This window comes from Cuculus canorus, chromosome 25 (assembly GCF_017976375.1).
Source record: "Cuculus canorus isolate bCucCan1 chromosome 25, bCucCan1.pri, whole genome shotgun sequence".
In the NCBI taxonomy this organism is placed as follows: domain Eukaryota; kingdom Metazoa; phylum Chordata; class Aves; order Cuculiformes; family Cuculidae; genus Cuculus; species Cuculus canorus.
In genome coordinates, this window is record NC_071425.1 from 5,673,243 (window position 1) to 5,694,233 (window position 20,991).

General features: G+C 54.7%; 2 protein-coding genes and 2 gene segments (V, D, J or C); 2 read left to right on the plus strand and 2 right to left on the minus strand.

The window, feature by feature from the left end:
- Positions 1 to 2,442: 2,442 nt before the first annotated feature.
- On the plus strand, positions 2,443 to 5,138 carry LOC128854588 (olfactory receptor 6F1-like). Its single transcript, XM_054088631.1, has 2 exons — positions 2,443 to 2,532; positions 4,194 to 5,138. The coding sequence occupies exons 1-2, from the start codon at positions 2,443 to 2,445 to the stop codon at positions 5,136 to 5,138; spliced, it is 1,035 nt and encodes a 344-aa protein (XP_053944606.1).
- Positions 5,139 to 5,918: 780 nt separating this feature from the next.
- LOC128854471 (T cell receptor alpha variable 1-1-like) lies at positions 5,919 to 8,317 on the minus strand. The segment is given in 3 exon segments: positions 5,919 to 5,933; positions 7,273 to 7,604; positions 8,201 to 8,317. Coding segments are annotated over 3 exon segments (393 nt in total).
- A 5,977-nt stretch (positions 8,318 to 14,294) lies between these two features.
- Positions 14,295 to 15,325, plus strand: LOC128854472 (T cell receptor alpha variable 1-1-like). The segment is given in 2 exon segments: positions 14,295 to 14,386; positions 14,937 to 15,325. Coding segments are annotated over 2 exon segments (435 nt in total).
- Positions 15,326 to 17,549: 2,224 nt separating this feature from the next.
- On the minus strand, positions 17,550 to 20,201 carry LOC128854586 (olfactory receptor 6F1-like). The gene is made up of 2 exons (XM_054088630.1): positions 20,112 to 20,201; positions 17,550 to 18,494 (listed from the first exon to the last, which is right to left on the minus strand). Exons 1-2 carry the CDS (start codon positions 20,199 to 20,201, stop codon positions 17,550 to 17,552), a joined length of 1,035 nt encoding a protein of 344 aa, XP_053944605.1.
- Between the last annotated feature and the right edge of the window lie 790 nt (positions 20,202 to 20,991).

The following is a 20,991-nucleotide window of genomic DNA, read 5'->3' on the forward strand; positions in this document are numbered from 1 at the left end:
ACCGTCTCACCCTACCGATCAGCGTTGCACACTCATTCTGCTGCATAAATACCATGTCTTGCTCACATGTTTGAGCCTTGGCCCAATCCCCAGGGCCAGAGGAGAAATTTTACCTCCTTGGGCTTCCTTGGCCAGCAGCAAACACAGTCACCTGGGGAGGCAACAATCAACACAAAATCGGGGCGAGCTTAGGAGAGAGGGGAAGAGAAGGACTTGGCCTGTCCTCATGCACCTGAGCCCAAGGCATTCAGCTGAGAATGGCTGGAGCTTCTGCCTGAGATCAACTCTTCCAACAGACCCACCAGAGTGACCCAGGGTGACTGGCCACTGCCTGTTCTGGACCTGACCCGCACTGGAGCTGAGTTTTCTGCATATGGCTGTGTTCCTGTCCTGGAAATAGCTTTTCCCCAGTCATTGCTATCAATAAAGATCATCTGCTTCCTAACCCAACCACAGGAGACCCCATAATAAGCACGAAGGGCCTTCCTAATGATGACAGCATCCACAATTTATCCTTATTGGAGAGGGAGGGATGACGTTTCTTCTGACAGACCAGGGAGCCCTTTGGCCCAGGCGCTTGCTGTGGCTCTTGCAGGAGCCCTGGTTTGCCTGCCCAACTTCAGGAGACCTTCCAAAGGCAGAGGAAGAGCACAGGATCCATGCAGGTTTTCCACCTCAGACAAGGGCCTGGTTGCCAGAGTTGGGTTTACTTAACGGTGATTGAACCCATCTCCTGACAGAGCAGCAGCGGTTCTTTACATGGCTCTTGTCCCCTTGCTGACCCCTGTGATTTGCCCCCCAAGGAACAGGGATGTGGAAGCTGCTGGCACGTGTTGCCATGCGGTGAACAACTGTTGGGGCTGGGATGTTTGAACACTGAAACGAGGAGCAGAACTGCTTCCTTTGAGGAAAAGCTCAACTGACAAAAATGGCACAACGCTTCTGTAGATGAGATGTGCACAGTGTCCTGTGCCCTCCAGAGGGGACAACTGTGCTGTGCGAGTGACAGAGCAGTGGCATGCGGAGCATGGGGATGTTGCTGAGATTCTTTCCTTAGAGATGGTCAACACCCACCTCAAGATGGCCCTGAGCACCTAGCTCTGGGTGGCCCTGCTTGAGCAGGTAGTTGGACCAGATGACCACCAGAGGTCCCTTCCCACCTCCTGTGTTTCCTTATTCTGTGAGAGCAGCTGATGTTGAGCAGCTCAAAGCTCCCAGCACCTGGAGGGATGGAAGGTACCTGAACTGTCCTCTCTTTCTCTCTAGGCCCAGCACTAATAAATGGCATTTAAGGATCGCTTTGAAGAGCCTGAGTGCCTGTCTTACCTGTGTCTGTTGGTATCATTTGTGGTGTCCCAGCGTCAGTGGTTGCAGCCTGAGGGGAGTCTGGCTTGTCCCAGGCACACTGGATTTGTGTGTCTGTGTGCTGTTTAAGCCTGCTGTCCAGTTCATCCTGAGTGTCCGTGGAAGGAATCAGGTGCTTCTAAGGCATGGATTGCCTCATGTGTCAGACAGCATCTACTGAATGGGCTGAATTGAGGCTTGAAAGCACCTATTTCTCTCTGATGATGATCAGAGGAGCAAAGATGGGTCGCTCACTTGAGACCCTGCTCTGCAGGCAGAGATCAGTTCCCCCCCACTCAAATCTTGTCTAACTTTGTGCTTAGACCTTCACTTACGGGAAGCCTGAAGGCTGAGGCATTAACTACAACCACAGGCTCTGAACTGAGGGACATGAATCCCTTCCCTTACTCTCTGTGGATTCAGGGGACCACAGGAGCCACCCACGAGGTGTCCGGATCATGTTAGCATCCAGCACCAACTGCTTCTCACTCCCAGTCTCCTGGGACTCGGCTTTGTCAGACCTTCCCTACATGTCACTTATCGGCCACCCAAGAGAGCACTGAGCTCCTGACAAGGTTCACGAACCACAACTTGGGGAAGGAAGAAACACCCAGCCACTCCAGAGAATCACTTTCCTCCTCTTTAATTGGCCTTTGTGAAGAGAGAGCCTCATCCAGCTGCACCAGCTGCAGGAGATCCCTCGGAGATCAAACTCCCTGGGGCACAGAGGGAAAACAGAAAACATCTCCTCAGTCTGGGCAGGTTGAGCTTCAGTGAGTCCAGGAGGTGGGTGTGGGATGGTTTCATGCTAACGATGCTGGTGACTCTGATGTTTGCTCTCCCTGCGTGGAGCTGAACGGGAGAGAGTTTACAGCCTGCGTGCACACAGGGTCCCCTTTGGGGAAGCGCAGTGGTGTCTGTGAGGGGGAAGGAAAAGGTGGGAGCAGAAGCCGTTACTGCCTCCTGGGTGGATGGAGAGGACACAACCTCAGGCAGTTGTCTACAGCTAGAAGTGAGTGGGCAAGGGGGGAGCTGTTTATCCCTGTTTCTCCTGACACCACGGCTCCAGAGCTCCTCCAATAAATCAGACTCTTCCCAATGTTTTCCCTCAGCCAAGTGGACCCTTTCTTCACCTGGAGGATGGTGCAGGAAGAGATGTCACCTGGATCATTTCCTTTGGCTGAGCCGGTGAGTGAAGCCTCCCCAGACCCACAGCACAGAGCTCCAATGCCGTGAACAGTAACGGAGAGACAGATCAAGGGGGTTTCTCTGTCTTTTAGCAACAACAGGAGATTTGTGGGATGTAAATTCCTAAGGAGGAAGAAAGGAGAGGAAGGGATTCTTCAGGAGGGGATTCTACCCCATCTCTCTTACACACCCAGCCAAGGCTGAGATCAGTTTTCTCCCAGGGAACTGGTCAGGAATCCTTCATTGTCAGCAGGGAGGGCACAGATCATACCCTGCATCTGGGGTGGCTTTTCCGCAGAGGGATTCAGCTCAGAGAATTTTGTCTTTAGTCACTGAGGCACAGCTCCTCTGCCCCAGCTGAGATGTCCAACTGACCCATCTGAGCTTCTCTTTAGACTCCTGCCTTGCTCCTGGGAGACAACCTGATATTGCTAGATGTCTTTTAGCACTATGTGTGAGCTGAGATGAGCTATGTCCACCTGGAGTCATGTGTCCAGTTCTGGAATCCCCACGTAAGAAGGATATGAACTGTTGGAACAGGTCCAGAGGAGGCCAAGAAGATGATCCGAGGGCTGGAGCACCTCTCCTCTAAGGACAGGCTGAGAGAGTTGGGCTCTGTCAGGCTGGAGAAGAGAAGGGTCAAGGGAGACCTTGGAGCAGTTTCCAGTACCTGAAGGGTCTAGAGAAAGATGCGGAGGAAATTTTACAAAGTTCTGGAGTGATAGGATGGGAGGGAATGGATTTACATTGGAAGGGGGAAGATTTAGATTAGACATAAGGAAGAAATTCTTCATGACGAGGGTGGGGAAGCCCTGGAACAGGTTGCTCAGGGAAGCGGTGGCTGCCCCATCCCTGGAGGTGTTCAAGGCCAGGATGGATGAGGCCTTCAGCAGCCTGGTCCCATGGGAGGTGTTTCTGCCCATGGCAGGGGGTTAGAATGGAGGATCTTTAATGTCCCTTCCAACCGAAACTATTGTAGGATTCTCTATCTCCCTTGTGCCCTTTCTCTGCCCACTGAGAAATGACAGCAAGTGGAGGACCCAGGACAGGAGCATTTCATCATAGATCTTTCTCCTTGGTCAGCAGAAGTCCTGCCCCTGTCCCTGAGGTGGTGGGGTATATCCCACCCATGCTGTGCTGAGAATCTGATGTCAGTGGAGGCCATAGAGGGATTTGAAAAAGTTTCCTGTGCTGAAAGGTGGGAGGAAGCAAAGAGACACCCTCGGTCCCATTGGCTGAAACCATAGACCAGTACTGGCTGCCCTGAGGAGTGGAGATGGGCTCTTCTCTCCCTCACTGCAACAGCCTTTCATGGAGCTGCAGACCCTCAGCTCTTCACCCTTTCCTAAACTGGTTTTTCATTTCCCAGAGGTGATTGCAGACATTGTCTTCTAAATGAGATGGTTGTGTGTGTGCTCCGGCAAATGTTTCTCCATGTGCATCGGATGGTGGAGGCCTGGCCTTCAGGATCAGGTCTAGTTCTCCAAACATGGCTCTGCAGCAAAGGATTTCCCTGACCAGTGGAACCTGGGGCAGATGTTGTTCTCTCATGCTCTGCATCAACCACGTTTTCAGGGTGATGGCTTTGTCTCACTACCAGGAGCACCTGAGGGACCAGCACAGGCATGCAAACTCTCACAGAAATTTTTCCATCTTTGCAGATGGACCTGGACATATGGGAGGACATGGAAAATGGGACGAGTGTGGAAGAGTTCATCCTTCTTGGCTTCCAAGGCAGGTGGCATAAGCGGGTCTGCCTTGCGGTGCTATTTGCCCTGATCTACTCCCTGACAATAATGGGCAACACATCCATCATAGCCCTCGTGTGGACAACCAGGAAACTCCAGACCCCAATGTACTTTTTCCTCTGCAATCTCTCCTTTCTGGAGATCTGGTACACTACGGGCGTTGTGCCCAAAGCCATAGGAGTCTTGCTGGGAACAAGCCAGACCATCTCCTTCCGTGTCTGCATCCTCCAGTTATTCTTTTTTCTCTCCCTGGGCTCCACTGAGTGTTTTCTCCTGTCTGTCATGGCCTATGACCGCTACTTAGCCGTGTGCTGCCCCCTGAGGTACAGCTCCCTCATGAGCAGGGGCCTCTCTGCTCGCCTGGTGCTCGGCTCCTGGCTGGGAGGCTTTCTGGCCATCTCCCTGCTGGCCTTCCTGACCTCCAGGCTGACGTTCTGTGGGCCGGATGTCATCAATCATTTTCTCTGTGATATCGATTCCTGCCTCGCCCTCTCTTGCAGTGACACGCGGCTCCTGGAGCTGGCAAGCTTCCTAGTCTCCATCGTTGTTGTGGTGGCCTCCTGTGTGGGCACCCTGGTCTCCTACGCATTCATCATCTCTTCCATCCTGAGAATCCAGTCAGCCCATGGCCGCAAAAAGGCCTTTTCCACTTGCTCTGCCCATCTCGGTGTCGTCACGATCTGGTACGGCTCCAGCGTCTTCCTGTATGTCAAGCCATCAGCCCAGAACTCCCTGGAGCGGAACAAACTCGTCAATACCTTCAACACAGTTATAACTCCACTGTTGAACCCCTTCATTTACACACTCAGGAACAGAGAAGTGAAGGAAGCTCTGGGGTACGCTTTCCAGAGAAAGTGAAGTGGCTTTGCAAGGGCCTCAGTGGGAGCGGAGAGATTCACCCCATCCCACCCATCCCCGCTGCCCTGCACAATCTCTCACCAAAGTGCAAGCGCCCCTGGGCATCACAGGACATGAGAAGCCACCAGTTCCCCCGGCGCTCCTCTCACCCACCTTACAGCCCTCTTAGGTGGGGCTGAACTCCAATTCTCAATCCCCCCTTCCCTCTCTTTGCTCCTGGGTAAACTCCAAATGCCTCACAATGTTCAAAAGAGCAGCGCTTGGGAAGGGTCACCAACCTCCCCAGTGCTCGGCTCACTCTGATTTTTTCACGGTGCAGCCGTGCCGAGTTCTTGTGGCAGTTTCACCAAATCCTGCTCTGGTTCCAGGTAGAACTGGCAATGTCTGGCACCTCTCCCTTTGGATGTTATTCCCAGCATAAGACACTCAATATCATTTACATTCCTCTCCCTTCCCTCGATCCAGGCTCTGAATGTACTTTCAAATTTGTAATTAAACATATGCAAATCACTCTTCCATGCTGGATGTGCCAGGGCATTTCCACCTCTCAAATCCTGCACCAGTTTTTAACCGTCCATTGTTCCACCACTTGGGGCTTTCTTGTGGAAACCCATTCCCGGGATGGGCAAAGTCCCCAGAGCACAGGTGTCACAGCTCTTGGGGCTGCTGCCTGGGTACCAAGTCTCTCCTGACACACACTGGGAGGGTGTCAGCACTGCCAGAGGGCTCTTGTTTCCCCCCTTCCAATGGTTTCCATTGCAAAAGAGAGGAACCACAGTCTCAAAGCTCTTCTTCCTGCACACAGACAGTGAAGGACGTCCACGGGAACACTTGCTAGGGAGGAGACCTCAACCTGGCAGAGACCCCTCTATGAACAGTGTGGGATTGATCTCAGGGGAGTGTCGGCTCTGCAAGGGAGAGGATTGAGCCTGGAAGGAGCACCTCCTCTTTCCTTCTGGAAGCAGTGGTGTTTCTGGAGGTGATTCACCAACCTCCTGCATCCTCCGGGCTGGGCACTTGGCCCTCAGCCCTGCAGCCAGGCCCAGCACCTGGGCCCAAGGACAGGCTGATGCCCACCCTTGTCAGATGGGCTCTCCTGCTCGGTGGCATTACAGAAAACCCCTGGGACAGCCACTGAGGCTGGAGAAAAAGCCTGAGCACGGCTCTGTCCTCATGTCCCCACCACTACTTGTCATTCCTTGCTTTGGGGGGAGAACTGTATCTGCAGAGGATTGAGCCATCTGGAGCCTCAGAGAGCATCTGCAGCACCACCTGAAATGTCCAGGACACCCGAGACACAGCGGACTGCAGGATACTGAGGGCTCCACCAATTCCCCACCAATGCTGCCTGGATCCATCGGGAGACATAGAGGGGCTGGAAAGTCTGCACCCTCCAGCTGAGCTTCCCCATGATGGGTTGGGGTGCCAGTGCCTAAGAACAGGAACCAGGTCCACTCCTGTTGCCCAGGGGAGGAAACAAGATCATAGATACGGGGTTACTATTTGTTCCATAGACACACCAGCACGGGCAGAGGAACACAGGGGCTCTCTCCAGCACTGGGGATTTCCCAGAGAAGGAGCAGAGACTCAAAAACAATAGGACCACTCTCCAGCCGTGAGTGAGTGCAGGAAGGACTTCAACAGGAATCCTGTCCAGTGTCTGCTGATGGGGCTTTTTCCATTTGCTGACACCCAGACTCGGGGAGAGAAAGGGCTCTTCCCTTCTTGGGCTCCTGTGGACATTGGGCAAAACCATGAGTGCAGCTGGGACTCCTCCCAAAAGCTGTGACCACCAGTGGAGGCACAGGGCAACGGAAGGAGAAGATGAGCTGAGAGGTTCCTTGCCCTGAGTCCGCACTCCATGGTCCAGGTCTTCGAAGCAGAGGACATATCCAAACCTGCTTTGCCCTGGTTATACTGCAGCCATCAGGGGTCTTGGACTTTTTTAATCATCAAAGACCCTGGATCTGGGTGAATCTGGAAAAGGCCCGCTGGGCTGTTCTTCCCAGCAACCCAGGCTGGGGAGGCAGAGGCCCAACTTCCCTAAGCCCCAGGTGCTGCTGCTGGGCAGGCTGAGCTCAGAGCTCCAGGCAAGAAGCAGCAGGGACGGAATCGCTCCCCAGACACCCCTCACGTTATTGTGCAGCGCTGCACGCTCTGGGCACCAGGGTGGGCTCAGTGCACAGAAATAGGCAGCGCTGTCCTGGAGCTCTGCATCCTGCACCTGCAGAAACACCTGTGTGTCCCCTGCAGACAGCACAGAGGAGAACCTCCCTGAATCCACACGACGTTTCCATTTGGCCACCTGCAGCAGCATCTGAGGGGACTGGGACTGGTGCTGCTGGTACCAGAGAATGAAGAAATTTGCATAGCTAGCTGAGAAATTGCAGTGCAGAGTTGCGCTGTGTCCTGCCTGGATGGTCATCTCTGCTGGGAACTGGAGCACAGAGTCCTTTTGGGCACCACCTGGGAAGACAGAAAGGGCTTTCAGCTTTGCTTGCCTCTCAACCTGTCCATCTGTCTCTCCATCAACTTGCTCACTGTCCCCACTGCCCAGCTCCCTTTTCCCAGCCTCTCAAAGGGTGAGCTCTCTGTCCCTGCACTCTTCCCTCTGCAGGTTCCTGCCACACCTCACAAACCACATGCCCTGCTTTTCAGCCACACTCCCGGCTCTTTCTCTACACTCTACCTCCCCACCTCTCCAAGGTTTTCCCCATCCCCACAGAGATCGGTCCCCTGGGATCCAGTGCCCCTGGCAGAGCAGCTCCCATGCGCCCCATCGCTCCGTTCCCCAGCAGCGCTCCCTCTCGCAGGCTTTCTCTGCATCAGCAGCACAGTCAGGAAGGCTCGGTCCCTGCCCGCTCAGGCTGAGCTCTGGTTCCTCCTGCGTGCCCATCCCTCCGGAGCTGCCCCCATCCTTTGCCGTCCCCACCCGCAGCCCCTGCTCTCCCGACACAAACACTCCCAGGGCCCCAGGGACTCAGCCCTCCCGGCTGCTCCCTTCCACCCGCAGCGCCACAACCTGGTGCCTCCTTCTGCCCAGCCTCCCGCTGCCATCTCACCCGACGCTGCCAGTGCCAGCAGCGCTGCCAGGAGAAGGAGGACCATGTCCCGCTGTGCGTGCCGGCAGGAGGGCCCTGAGGCTCTGCCCTTGCCCTCTGCTGCCCCTGCCAGCTCCAAGAGGCGTCCCAGCCCCAGCGCCGAGGGTGGAGCCCAAGCCCCTCCCTGCTGCTCCAGCGCGGCCTCTCGGGGGTCTGTGCCCCCCAGGCTCTGCCCCCAGGCTCTGCCGAGAGAGAGCAGCGCCCTGGGGGGAGCCCTGTCCGTGCCAGGGACAGGCAGCCCTTGGACCTGCTCCTGCCAGCACCCGCGAGCCCAGGCTGCCCCCAGCTCTGCAGGAGACGCAGAAGGCACCGTTGACCCCACCCTGGGCCCTGGCCCTGGGACCCCCCACCCCTCATCGGCTCACACAGACACAAGGAATAAACCCACATGGGACCACAACCAACTGTGGACTCTGCTGAGTAACTCCAGGCCAGGCACAGAAGGATTGGAATATTCTGGGATTGGACATAGCCCAGGCATTGCTATGGCATTATTTGTGTGCTCACAGCATACACAGAGAGGGGAATGAGGGAAAACTGTCCAGAATTTCTCCTGAGGGCCATGCCAGGCAGGATGGGGACAAAACGCAGCAGCAAACGCACCCACCTGGGGAGGCAACAAGACATAATCGGGGTGAGCTTAGGACGGAGGGGAACAGAAGGACTTGTCATGTCCTCATGCACCTGAGCCCAAAGCATTCAGCTGAGAATGGCTGGAGCTTCTGCCTGAGATCAGCGCTTCAAACAGACCCACCAGAGTGACCCAGGGTGACGGCACTGCCTGTTCTGGACCTGACCAGCACTGGAGCTAAGTGTTCTGCCGTAAGGCTGTGTTCCTGCTTTGGAAATCATGGGGCCTTTCATCCCAGCAGTTGGAGGAAGCCTTCATTGGGGAATGGGCATGGAACAAACGTGAAAATGAAAAGGCATCCGTGATGGAAACAAAAGTCCTGTCCATGTCATCAGCTGTGATGGTTTGCATTCTAGATGAGTTTCTTGGGCGCCTGCTCATCTCTCCATCCCCAAGCCCCAGCTTGGCTGCTCCCAGCATGCAGGGCTCAGCGTAGCCACGGCTTTGGAGGGGCATTAAAAGAAGGCTCCAGAAAAAGGGGCTGTGTGTCCTCATGCATCAGAGTCCCTGAGTTTGTGTGCTGGAGCTTCTTCCTGAGAACAACACTTCAAACAGCACACAGGAGTGACCCAGGCTGAAATCAGTTTTTTTTTTCCCCAGACCTGACCAGCATTGGAGCTGAGTCTTCTGCCCATAGGGCTGCGTACCTGTCCTGGAAATCCTGGGGCCTTTCATCCCTGCACTCGGAAGAAGCCTTCATTGGGGAGTAGGCATGAGGCAAATATAGAAATGAAAAGGCAGCAGTGATGGAAAGTAAAGCGCAGCGCATATTATCAGCTGTGATGGTTTGCATTCTAGGTGAGTTTGTCAGAAAATTGCTGCTTCTGCAAAGGTGCCTCTGGTCCTGCGGCAATGAAGGGCAGGGATAAAAGCCAGCCCGAGTCCCTGCTCCCTCAGTCCATTCCTTTGCCTCCATCTCCTTGGGAACCAGGTGAGTCTGAATCCTCTTCATCCCCACTCAGTAGGGCACTTGGCTGCACCTCACACACTCCTGTGCTCTGTTTCCTCTCTGTTTCCTCTCCCAGGTACCCTCTGACTCTGAGCCATGTCCTGCTGCAACCCGTGCCAGCCCTGCCAGCCCTGCGGCCCGTGCCCGCTGGCCAGCAGCTGCAACGAGTGCTGTGTCCGGCAGTGCCAGAGCTCCACCATCGCCATCCAGCCCTCTCCCGTGGTGGTGACCCTGCCCGGACCCATCCTCAGCTCCTTCCCACAGAACACCGTTGTGGGCTCCTCCACCTCCGCTGCTGTTGGCAGCATCCTCAGCTCTCAGGGAGTGCCCATCAGCTCCGGGGGCCTTGACCTCTCTGGCATTGCCGGATGCTACTGTGGCAGGAGGTACCGCCTGTGAACAGGATGTTGGAGAAGCCCCAGGGAGACACCTTGAGGAACTCAGAACATAGATCTTTCATCATGGACATGAGGATAGTTGAATGATTTTGGCTTTCCTGCCTTTTCCTTTTTTGCTTTGGTTCCCCTTGACCGCAAGGTCCCCCGAACTCCAGCCTGGTGGGGACCCTCTGTCTCCTCTCCCTCCATGGAGAGATTGACAGAAATCATATGGGAACTTCTCTACAGCCAAAGATCTCAGACTCTAAGCTGCTTGCTGGGCTTCCTGCACTTCGAAATTCCACTTGGATTGACTTTGTTTTCCTTACTAATTGCTGCTTGCTTGTCTGCCATCTGGAGGGATGGAAAGATATCTGAATTGTCTTCTCTTTTTTTCTAAACCTAGCACTAATAAATGGCATTTAAGGATTATTTTGAAGAGCTTGAGTGCCTGTCTTACCCGTGTCTGTTGGTATCATTTGTGGTGTCCCAGCGTCAGTGGTTGCAGCCTGAAGGGAGTCTGGCTTGTCCCAGGCACACCACCCTCTGCTGGTGTGAGAATACACCCCTCAGGATCCCCTCCCTTTACAGAGCTGGGGCTGCTCCCACCCAGCCACATCCCCGTTAAGGAGATCACTTGGGACAGCAGGGAGCATCTATGGCTGTAAGAATGTTCCCACTTCCCTAACCATTCTTTGTGGTTACAGAAATTGAGTTTTTACACTCTCCATGACAGAAATCACAGTGGGGCAAATCACAGGGGTCAGCAAGGGGACAAGAGCCATGTAAAGAACAGCTGCTGCTCTGTCAGGAGATGGGTTCAATCACCGTTAAGCAAACCCAACCTCTGTCAACCAGGCCCATGTCTGAGGTGGAAAACCTGCATGGATCCTGTGCTCTTCCTCTGCCTTTGGATGGTCTCCTGAGTTGGGCAGGCAAACCAGGGCTCATGCCAAGAGCCACAGCAGCGCCCAGGCAGTGGCAGGGCCAAAGAGTTCAAATCATACCAATCTGGTATGTCAGATAAAAAGCCATCCCTCCCTCTCGAACAAGGATAATTGCAGATACAGTCATCAGTAGGAAGGCCCTTCTGCTTATTATGGGGTCTCCTGTGGTGGGGTTAGGAATCCCAGTCGTGCTGCTGCAGATGATCTTTATTAATAGCATGACTGGGGAAAAGGTATTTCAGATATGGAAGTGAAACTGTTTAATCAGAGATTGGCCTTCAGTGGTTCTAAGAGACACTTCATCAGCCGTAATTCCCTGGAGGAGGACATTAGTGTGGCGAGTTCCATTCTTCCACTTGTATGTTTTTGTCAAGACACCTGGATTTTCACATGGGAAAGAGGACAGGAGACTAAAGTGGCTGCCAAGAGTCATTTCCACCAAGCAGAGGGATGAGATCAGTGTGTAAAAACTCGTCTCTCCCAGAAGGTCAGGCAATTACTGAGCATGGACTCTCAGGGGGAACTAATGAAAGAGCGAATGGCTCTGTGCATGCCTGCAGCTGTCCTGGGAAGTGCCCTCAGTGTCTTTATCTTTGCTAATCTTCACATTCTCCTGCACGCTCTCTAATAGAGCAACTTGCTCTCCTCCAGAAATAAAACCTTCCACTGCCCCCATTTCTGTGATGGTTGCCCTCAGCACCCATGGGCTCAGATCCAATTTCCAGCATAGATGCATTCAGCAGCATAGGGCTTTTTTTTCCAGCTGCAGATGCCCATGGCTCCTGGGTTGGGTGACAGAGCAGAGAGGAAGCTGAATAAGCAGCTAAGGCAGCCCAAAGCCTGTTCCTTGCTTTACCAGACCTTCCATCCTGCAAATCAAATCATCTCCCAGAGACTCTCACACCCCACACCAGAACAGTTCCAGCCAGAGCGAGAGGAAGGCCCTTCCTCAAGAGATCACAGCGCTGTTGATGCTTTCTGAGCAGCTGTGGGCAGACACAGCAAGGCAAAGCCGGATGGTCACTAGGGAGGACATACTCAGCAGTGAGCGATGGTGCTCAAAAAAGTGACCCTGCAGGAGATCCCAGACTCCACTTCCTCTGTGAAGGGAAAAGGGTCTCCTCGGGCCCTCTTCCTCTTCTCCACAAGAGCATCACCTTTCTCCTTTGAAAGCATGGGCAGCACCCAAGAAGGAAGGAGCACACCGAAGCCAGGCTTGAATGCAGCAGAACTTTAATGAATAAGAAGAGGGAAAACAAGTCAATCCAAGTAGAAGTTAGAAGTGCAGGGAGCCCAGCAAGCAGCTTAGAGTCTGCGACCATTGGCTGTAGGGAAGTTCCAATGTCATTTCTGTCAATCTGCCCCATGGAGGGAAAGGAGACAGAGGGTCCCCACCAGGCTGGCCTTCGGGGACCTTGCTGTCAAGGGGAACCAAAGCAAACAAGGAAAAGAGAAGAAAGCCAAAATCATTCAATTATCCTGGTGTCCATGATGAAAGATCTGGTCCTCAGCTGATGTTCTGAGTTCCTCAAGGTGTCTCCTTTGGGCTTCTGCAACATCCTGTTCACAGGCGGTACCTCCTGCCACAGTAGCGTCCGGCAATGCCAGAGAGGTCAAGGCCCCCGGAGTTGATGGGCACTCCCTGAGAGCTGAGGATGCTGCCAACAGCAGCGGAGGTGGAGGAGCCCACAACGGTGTTCTGTGGGAAGGAGCTGAGGATGGGTCCGGGCAGGGTCACCACCACGGGAGAGGGCTGGATGGCGATGGTGGAGCTCTGGCACTGCCGGACACAGCACTCGTTGCAGCTGCTGGCCAGCGGGCACGGGCCGCAGGGCTGGCAGGGCTGGCACGGGTTGCAGCAGGACATGGCTCAGAGTCACAGGGTACCTGGGAGAGGAAACAGAGAGGAAACAGAGCACAGGAGTGTGTGAGGAGCAGCCCAGTGCCCTACTGAGTGGGGATGAAGAGGATTCAGACTCACCTGGTTCCCAAGGAGAAGGAGGCAAAGGAATGAGGGAGCAGGGACTCGGGCCGGCTTTTATCCCTGCCCTTCATTGCCGCAGGACCAGAGGCACCTTTGCAGAGGCCACAATTTTCCAACAATCTCATCTTGAATGCAAATCATCACAGCTTATGACATGCGTTGGGCTTCGGTTTCCATCACTGCTGCCTTTTCATTTCCACATTTGTTCCATGCCCGTTCCCTAATGAAGGCTTCTTCTGAGCCCGGAGATGAAAGGTCCAAGTTTTTCCATGGCAGGAACGCAGCCCTTTGGGTAGAAAACTCAGCTCCAATGCTGGTCAGTTCTGGAGCACATAAGTGATGCCAGCCTGGGTCAGTATGTTGGAGTGTTTGAACGGTCATTCTCAGCAAGAAGTTCTATCATCTGAGCCCAAAGGCTCCTGTCTGTGAGGACTGTTTGTCTCAGGATAGAGATTTCTCAGGGGAGACCTTGCTTTCTAAAACAACTTGTTCAGAGGAGACAAAGGACCGTGGTGCGAGCACATGGCCCAGCCCCAGGGTGGACAGACCCTGGAAAGAAGGGGCTGGAGGAGCCCTGCTCCTGGCACAATCAGCAGAAAATATTACAGTCAAGCAGCCTTCTTGCTTGCCTGGGTGTTGGGTTGCAAGTCTGAAGGGTGAAAGAGGGGCTGCCTGTAGGGCTGAGAGCTGTGCTCAGGGTCTGTCCCTGCCAGAGAATGGGAGCGTGTCTGTCCCTGGGGGCTGGTTTCTGCAGCAGATGTTCTTGACAAAAATGTCTCTCTCCAGGTTCCTTCCCTGCAGAAGTGAAGGGAAAGAGAGAGAGAGAGAGAGAGGCCTCTGAGTGCAGGCCCTTGAGTGGCCCCTGCTCCTTCCTCCATGTTGAACCCCAGGGCCCAGGGTGGGGTCAGCGGTGCCTTCTGCGTCTCCTGCAGAGCTGGGGGCAGCCTGGGCTCGCGGGTGCTGGCAGGAGCAGGTCCAAGGGCTGCCTGTCCCTGGCACGGACAGGGCTCCCCCCAGGGCGCTGCTCTCTCTCGGCAGAGCCTGGGGGCAGAGCCTGGGGGGGCACAGACCCCGAGAGGCCGCGCTGGAGCAGCAGGGAGGGGCTTGGGCTCCACCCTCGGTGCTGGGGCTGGGACGCCTCTTGGAGCTGGCAGGGGCAGCAGAGGGCAAGGGCAGAGCCTCAGGGCCCTCCTGCCGGCACGCACAGCGGGACATGGTCCTCCTTCTCCTGGCAGCGCTGCTGGCACTGGCAGCGTCGGGTGAGATGGCAGCGGGAGGCTGGGCAGAAGGAGGCACGAGGTTGTGGCGCTGCGGGTGGAAGGGAGCAGCCGGGAGGGCTGAGTCCCTGGGGCCCTGGGAGTGTTTGTGTCGGGAGAGCAGGGGCTGCGGGTGGGGACGGCAAAGGATGGGGGCAGCTCCGGAGGGATGGGCACGCAGGAGGAACCAGAGCTCAGCCTGAGCGGGCAGGGACCGAGCCTTCCTGACTGTGCTGCTGATGCAGAGAAAGCCTGCGAGAGGGAGCGCTGCTGGGGAAGGGAGCGATGGGGCGCATGGGAGCTGCTCTGCCAGGGGCACTGGATCCCAGGGGACCGATCTCTGTGGGGATGGGGAAAACCTTGGAGAGGTGGGGAGGTAGAGTGTAGAGAAAGAGCCGGGAGTGTGGCTGAAAAGCAGGGCATGTGAGTTTGAGGTGTGGCAGGAACCTGCAGAGAGGACAGTGGGGGTAGTGCGGACAGTGATCAAGGCGATGGAGAGACAGACGGACAGGTTGACAGGCAAGCAATCTGAAAGCCCTTTCTGTCTTCCCAGGTGGTGCCCAAAAGGACTCTGTGCTCCAGTTCCCAGCAGAGATGACCATCCAGGCAGGACACAGTGCAACTCTGCACTGCAATTTCTCAGCTAGCTATGCAAATTTCTTCATTCTCTGGTACCAGCAGCACCAGTCCCAGTCCCCTCAGATGCTGCTGCAGGTTGCCAAATGGAAACGTTGTGTGGATTCAGGGAGATTCTCCTCTGTGCTGTCTGCAGGGGACACACAGGTGTTTCTGCAGGTGCAGGATGCAGAGCTCCAGGACAGCGCTGCCTATTTCTGTGCACTGAGCCCACCCTGGTGCCCAGAGCGTGCAGCACTGCACAGAAACTTGGGGGCTGCTCTGGGGAGCGGTTCCCTCCCTGCTGCTTCTTGCCTGGAGCCCTGAGCTCAGCCTGCCCAGCAGCAGCACCTGGGGCTGAGGGAAGTTGGGCCTCTGCCTCCCCAGCCTGGGTTGCTGGGAAGAACAGCCCAGCGGGCCTTTTCCAGGTCCACCAGATCCAGGGTCTTTGATGATTAAAAAAGTCCAAGACCCCTGATGGCTGCAGTATAACCAGGGCAAAGCAGGTTTGGTAATGTCTTCTGCTTCGAAGAGCTGGACCATGGAGTGCGGACTCAGGGCAAGGAACCTCTCAGCTCATCTTCTCCTTCTGTTGCTCTGTGCCTCCACTGGTGGTCACAGCTTTTGGGAGGAGTCCCAGCTGTACTCATGGTTTTGCCCAATGTCCACAGGAGCCCAAGAAGGGAAGAGCCCTTTCTCTCCCCGAGTCTGGGTGTCAGCAAATGGAAAAGCCCCATCAGCAGACACTGGACAGGATTCCTGTTGAAGTCCTTCCTGCACTCACCCACGGCTGGAGAGTGGTCCTATTGTTTTTGAGTCTCTGCTCCTTCTCCGGGAAATCCCCAGTGCTGGAGAGAGCCCCTGTGTTCCTCTGCCCGTGCTGGTGTGTCTATGGAACAAATAGTAACTCCATATCTATGATCTTGTTTCCTCCCCTGGGCAACAGGAGTGGACCTGGTTCCTGTTCTTAGGCACTGGCACCCCAACCCATCATGGGGAAGCTCAGCTGGAGGGTGCTGACTTTCCAGCCCCTCTATGTCTCCCGATGGATCCAGGCAGCATTGGTGGGGAATTGGTGGAGCCCTCAGTATCCTGCAGTCCGCTGTGTCTCGGGTGTCCTGGACATTTCAGGTGGTGCTGCAGATGCTCTCTGAGGCTCCAGATGGCTCAATCCTCTGCAGATACAGTTCTCCCCCCAAAGCAAGGAATGACAAGTAGTGGTGGGGACCTGAGGACTCAGTCGTGCTCAGTCTTTTTCTCCAGCCTCAGTGGCTGTCCCAGGGGTTTTCCGTAATGCCACCGAGCAGGAGAGCCCATCTGACAAGGGTGGGCATCAGCCTGTCCTTGGGCCCAGGTGCTGGGCCTGGCTGCAGGGCTGAGGGCCAAGTGCCCAGCCCGGAGGATGCAGGAGGTTGGTGAATCACCTCCAGAAACACCACTGCTTACAGAAGGGAGGAGGAGGCGCTCCTTCCAGGCTCAATCCTCTCCCTTGCAGAGCCGACACTCCCCTGAGATCAATCCCACACTGTTCATAGAGGGGTCTCTGCCAGGTTGAGGTCTCCTCCCTAGCAAGTGCTCCCGTGGACGCCCTTCACTGTTTGTGTGCAGGAAGAAGAGCTTTGAGACTGTGGTTCCTCTCTTTTGCAATGGAAACCATTGGAAGGGGGGAAACAAGAGCCCTCTGGCAGTGCTGACACCCTCCCAGTGTGTGTCAGGAGAGACTTGGTACCCAGGCAGCAGCCCCAAGAGCTGTGACACCTGTGCTCTGGGGACTTTGCCCATCCCGGGAATGGGTTTCCACAAGAAAGCCCCAAGTGGTGGAACAATGGACGGTTAAAAACTGGTGCAGGATTTGAGAGGTGGAAATGCCCTGGCACATCCAGCATGGAAGAGTGATTTGCATATGTTTAATTACAAATTTGAAAGTACATTCAGAGCCTGGATCGAGGGAAGGGAGAGGAATGTAAATGATATTGAGTGTCTTATGCTGGGAATAACATCCAAAGGGAGAAGTGCCAGACATTGCCAGTTCTACCTGGAACCAGAGCAGGATTTGGTGAAACTGCCACAAGAACGCGGCACGGCTGCACCGTGAAAAAATCAGAGTGAGCAAAGCAACCCAGGCCCTTTCCTAAAGCAGTGGGGCAGCTGCTGGGATCGCTCCGGCAATTCAGGTGAATCCCTGACAAAGTGAAGCGCTGAGCAAAGTGGAACACAAACCCGAGGGAGGAACCACTGCTCCCGTGTCTGCTTGGAGAACCCTTCCTGGGGGGGTTGGTGACCCTTCCAAAGTGCTGCTCTTTTGAACATTGTGAGGCATTTGGAGTTTACCCAGGAGCAAAGAGAGGGAAGGGGGGATTGAGAATTGGAGTTCAGCCCCACCTAAGAGGGCTGTAAGGTGGGTGAGAGGAGCGCCGGGGGAACTGGTGGCTTCTCATGTCCTGTGATGCCCAGGGGTGCTTGCACTTTGGTGAGAGATTGTGCAGGGCAGCGGGGATGGGTGGGATGGGGTGAATCTCTCTGCTCCCACTGAGGCCCTTGCAAAGCCACTTCACTTTCTCTGGAAAGCGCGCCCCAAAGCTTCCTTCACTTCTCTGTTCCTGAGTGTGTAAATGAAGGGGTTCAACAGAGGAGTTATAACTGTGTTGAAGGTATTGACGAGTTTGTTCTGCTCCAGGGAGTTCTGGGCCGATGGCTTGACATACAGGAAGACGGTGGAGCCGTACCAGATCGTGACGACACCGAGATGGGCAGAGCAAGTGGAAAAGGCCTTTTTGCGGCCATGGGCTGACTGGATTCTCAGGATGGAAGAGATGATGAACGTATAGGAGACCAGGGTGCCCACACAGGAGGCCACCACAACAACGATGGAGACTAGGAAGCTTGCCAGCTCCAGGAGCCGCGTGTCACTGCAAGAGAGGGCGAGGCAGGAATCGATATCACAGAGAAAATGATTGATGACATCCGGCCCACAGAACGTCAGCCTGGAGGTCAGGAAGGCCAGCAGGGAGATGGCCAGAAAGCCTCCCAGCCAGGAGCCGAGCACCAGGCGAGCAGAGAGGCCCCTGCTCATGAGGGAGCTGTACCTCAGGGGGCAGCACACGGCTAAGTAGCGGTCATAGGCCATGACAGACAGGAGAAAACACTCAGTGGAGCCCAGGGAGAAAAGAAAGAATAACTGGAGGATGCAGACACGGAAGGAGATGGTCTGGCTTGTTCCCAGCAGAACTCCTATGGCTTTGGGAACAACACTTGTAGTGTACCAGATCTCCAGAAAGGAGAGATTGCAGAGGAAAAAGTACATTGGGGTCTGGAGTTTCCTGGTTGTCCACACGAGGGCTATGATGAATGTGTTGCCCATTATTGTCAGGGAGTAGATCAGGGCAAATAGCACCGCAAGGCAGACCCGCTTATGCCACGTGCCTGGGAAGCCAAGAAAGATGAACTCTTCCACACTCGTCCCATTTTCCATGTCCTCCCATATGTCCAGGTCCATCTGCAAAGACAGGAAAGTTTCTGTGAGAGTTTGCATGCCTGTGCTGTTCCTTCAGGTGCTCCTGGTAGTGAGACAAAGCCATCACCCTGAAAACGTGGTTGATGCAGAGCATGAGAGAACAGCATCTGCCCCAGGTTCCATTGGTCAGGGAAATCCTTTGCTGCAGAGCCATGTTTGGAGAACTAGACCTGATCCTGAAGGCCAGGCCTCCACCATCCAATGCACATGGAGAAACATTTCCCGGAGCACACACACAGACATCTCCTTTGGAAGACAGTGTCTGCAATCACCTCTGGGAAATGAAAAACCAGTTTAGGAAAGGGTGAAGAGCTGAGGGTCTGCAGCTCCATGAAAGGCTGTTGCAGTGCGGGAGAGAAGAGCCCATCTCCACTCGTTTGGGCAGCCAGTACTGGTCTATGGTTTCAGCCAATGGGACCGAGGGTGTCTCTTTGCTTCCTCCCACCTTTCAGCACAGGAAACTTTTTCAAATCCCTCTATGGCCTCCACGGACATCAGATTCTCAGCACAGCATGGGTGGGATATACTCCACCACCTCAGGGACAGGGGCAAGACTTCTGCTGACCAAGGAGAAAGATCTATGATGAAATGCTCCTGTCCTGGGTCCTCCACTTGTCATCATTTCTCAGTGGGCAGAGAAAGGGCACAAGGGAGACAGAGAACCCTAGAAGGGTTTTGATTAGAAGGGACCTTAAAGCCCATCCAGGTCCAATCCCTGCCATAGTCAAGATACCTCCCACTGGACCAGGCTGCTCGAAGCACTCCAAGCTGTTCCTCTGGAAAATCAGTGTCAGTGCCTCCTCACCCTCATCGTGAAGAAAGTTTTCCTAATCTCTAATCTAAATCTCCTCCCCCCTTCCAATTGAAAGCCATTCCGCCCTTTTGCACCACTGCAGGCCCTTTTAAAAGTCCCTCCACTTCTTTATTTTTTTCCTTTTCAGTAATGGAAGGCCGTTGTAAGTTCTTCTTGGAGCCTTGCCTTCTCTGGGCTGACCAAACCCAACTCTGTCAGCCTGTCCTCATAGGAGAGGTTCTCCAGCCCTTGGATCATCTTCTTGGCTTCCTCTGGACCTGTTCCATCAGTTCATATCTTTCTTATGTGGGGATTCCAGAACTGGACACGTGACTCCCGGTAGTCATGGTTCATTTCACCTCGCAAAGAGGAATAAGAACCTCTAGAAATGCCAGGACCAATGCATGACTCTAATGAGAAGCTCAGATAGACCTGGTGGACTTCTCAGCTAGGACAGAGGTATCTGTGCTTCAGTGACTAAAGACAAAATTCTCTGAGCTGAATCCCTCTGCGGAGAAGCCACCCAGATGCAGGGTATGATCTGTGCCCTGTCTGCTGACAATGGAGGATTCCTGACCAGTTCCCTGGGAGAGAACTGATCTCAGCCTTGGGAGGGTGTGTAGGACAGAAGGGGTGGAATCCCCACCTGAAGAATCCCTTCCTCTCCTTTCTTCCTCCTTAGGAATTTACATCCCACAAATCTCCTGCTGTTGCTAAAGGACAGAGCAATCCCCCTTAATCTGGCTGTCCTTAAATGTTCACAGCACTGGAGGTCTGTGCTGTGGGTCTGGGGAGGCTTCACTCACCGGCTCAGCCAAAGGAAATGATCCAGGTGACATCTCTTCCTGCACCATCCTCCAGGTGAAGAAAGGGTCCACTTGGCTGAGGGAAAACATTGGGAAGAGTCTGATTTATTGGAGGAGCTCTGGAGCCGTGGTGTCAGGAGAAACAGGGATAAACAGCTCCCCCCTTGCCCACTCACTTCTAGCTGTAGACAACTGCCTGAGGTTGTGTCCTCTCCATCCACCCAGGAGGCAGTAACGGCTTCTGCTCCCACCTTTTCCTTCCCCCTCACAGACACCACTGCGCTTCCTCAAAGGGGACCCTGTGTGCACGCAGGCTGTAAACTCTCTCCCGTTCAGCTCCACGCAGGGAGAGCAAACATCAGAGTCACCAGCATCGTTAGCATGAAACCATCCCACACCCACCTCCTGGACTCACTGAAGCTCAACCTGCCCAGACTGAGGAGATGTTTTCTGTTTTCCCTCTGTGCCCCAGGGAGTTTGATCTCCGAGGGATCTCCTGCAGCTGGTGCAGCTGGATGAGGCTCTCTCTTCACAAAGGCCAATTAAAGAGGAGGAAAGCGATTCTCTGGAGTGGCTGGGTGTTTCTTCCTTCCCCAAGTTGTGGTTCGTGAACCTTGTCAGGAGCTCAGTGCTCTCTTGTGTGGCCGATAAGTGACATGTAGGGAAGGTCTGACAAAGCTGAGTCCCAGGAGACTGGGAGTGAGAAGCCGTCGGTGCTGGATGCTAACATGATCCGGACACCTCCTGGGTGGCCCCTGTGGTCACCTGAATCCACAGAGAGTAAGGGAAGGGATTCATGTCCCTCAGTTCAGAGCCTGTGGTTGTAGTTAATGCCTCAGCCTTCAGGCTTCCCGTAAGTGAAGGTCTAAGCACAAAGTTA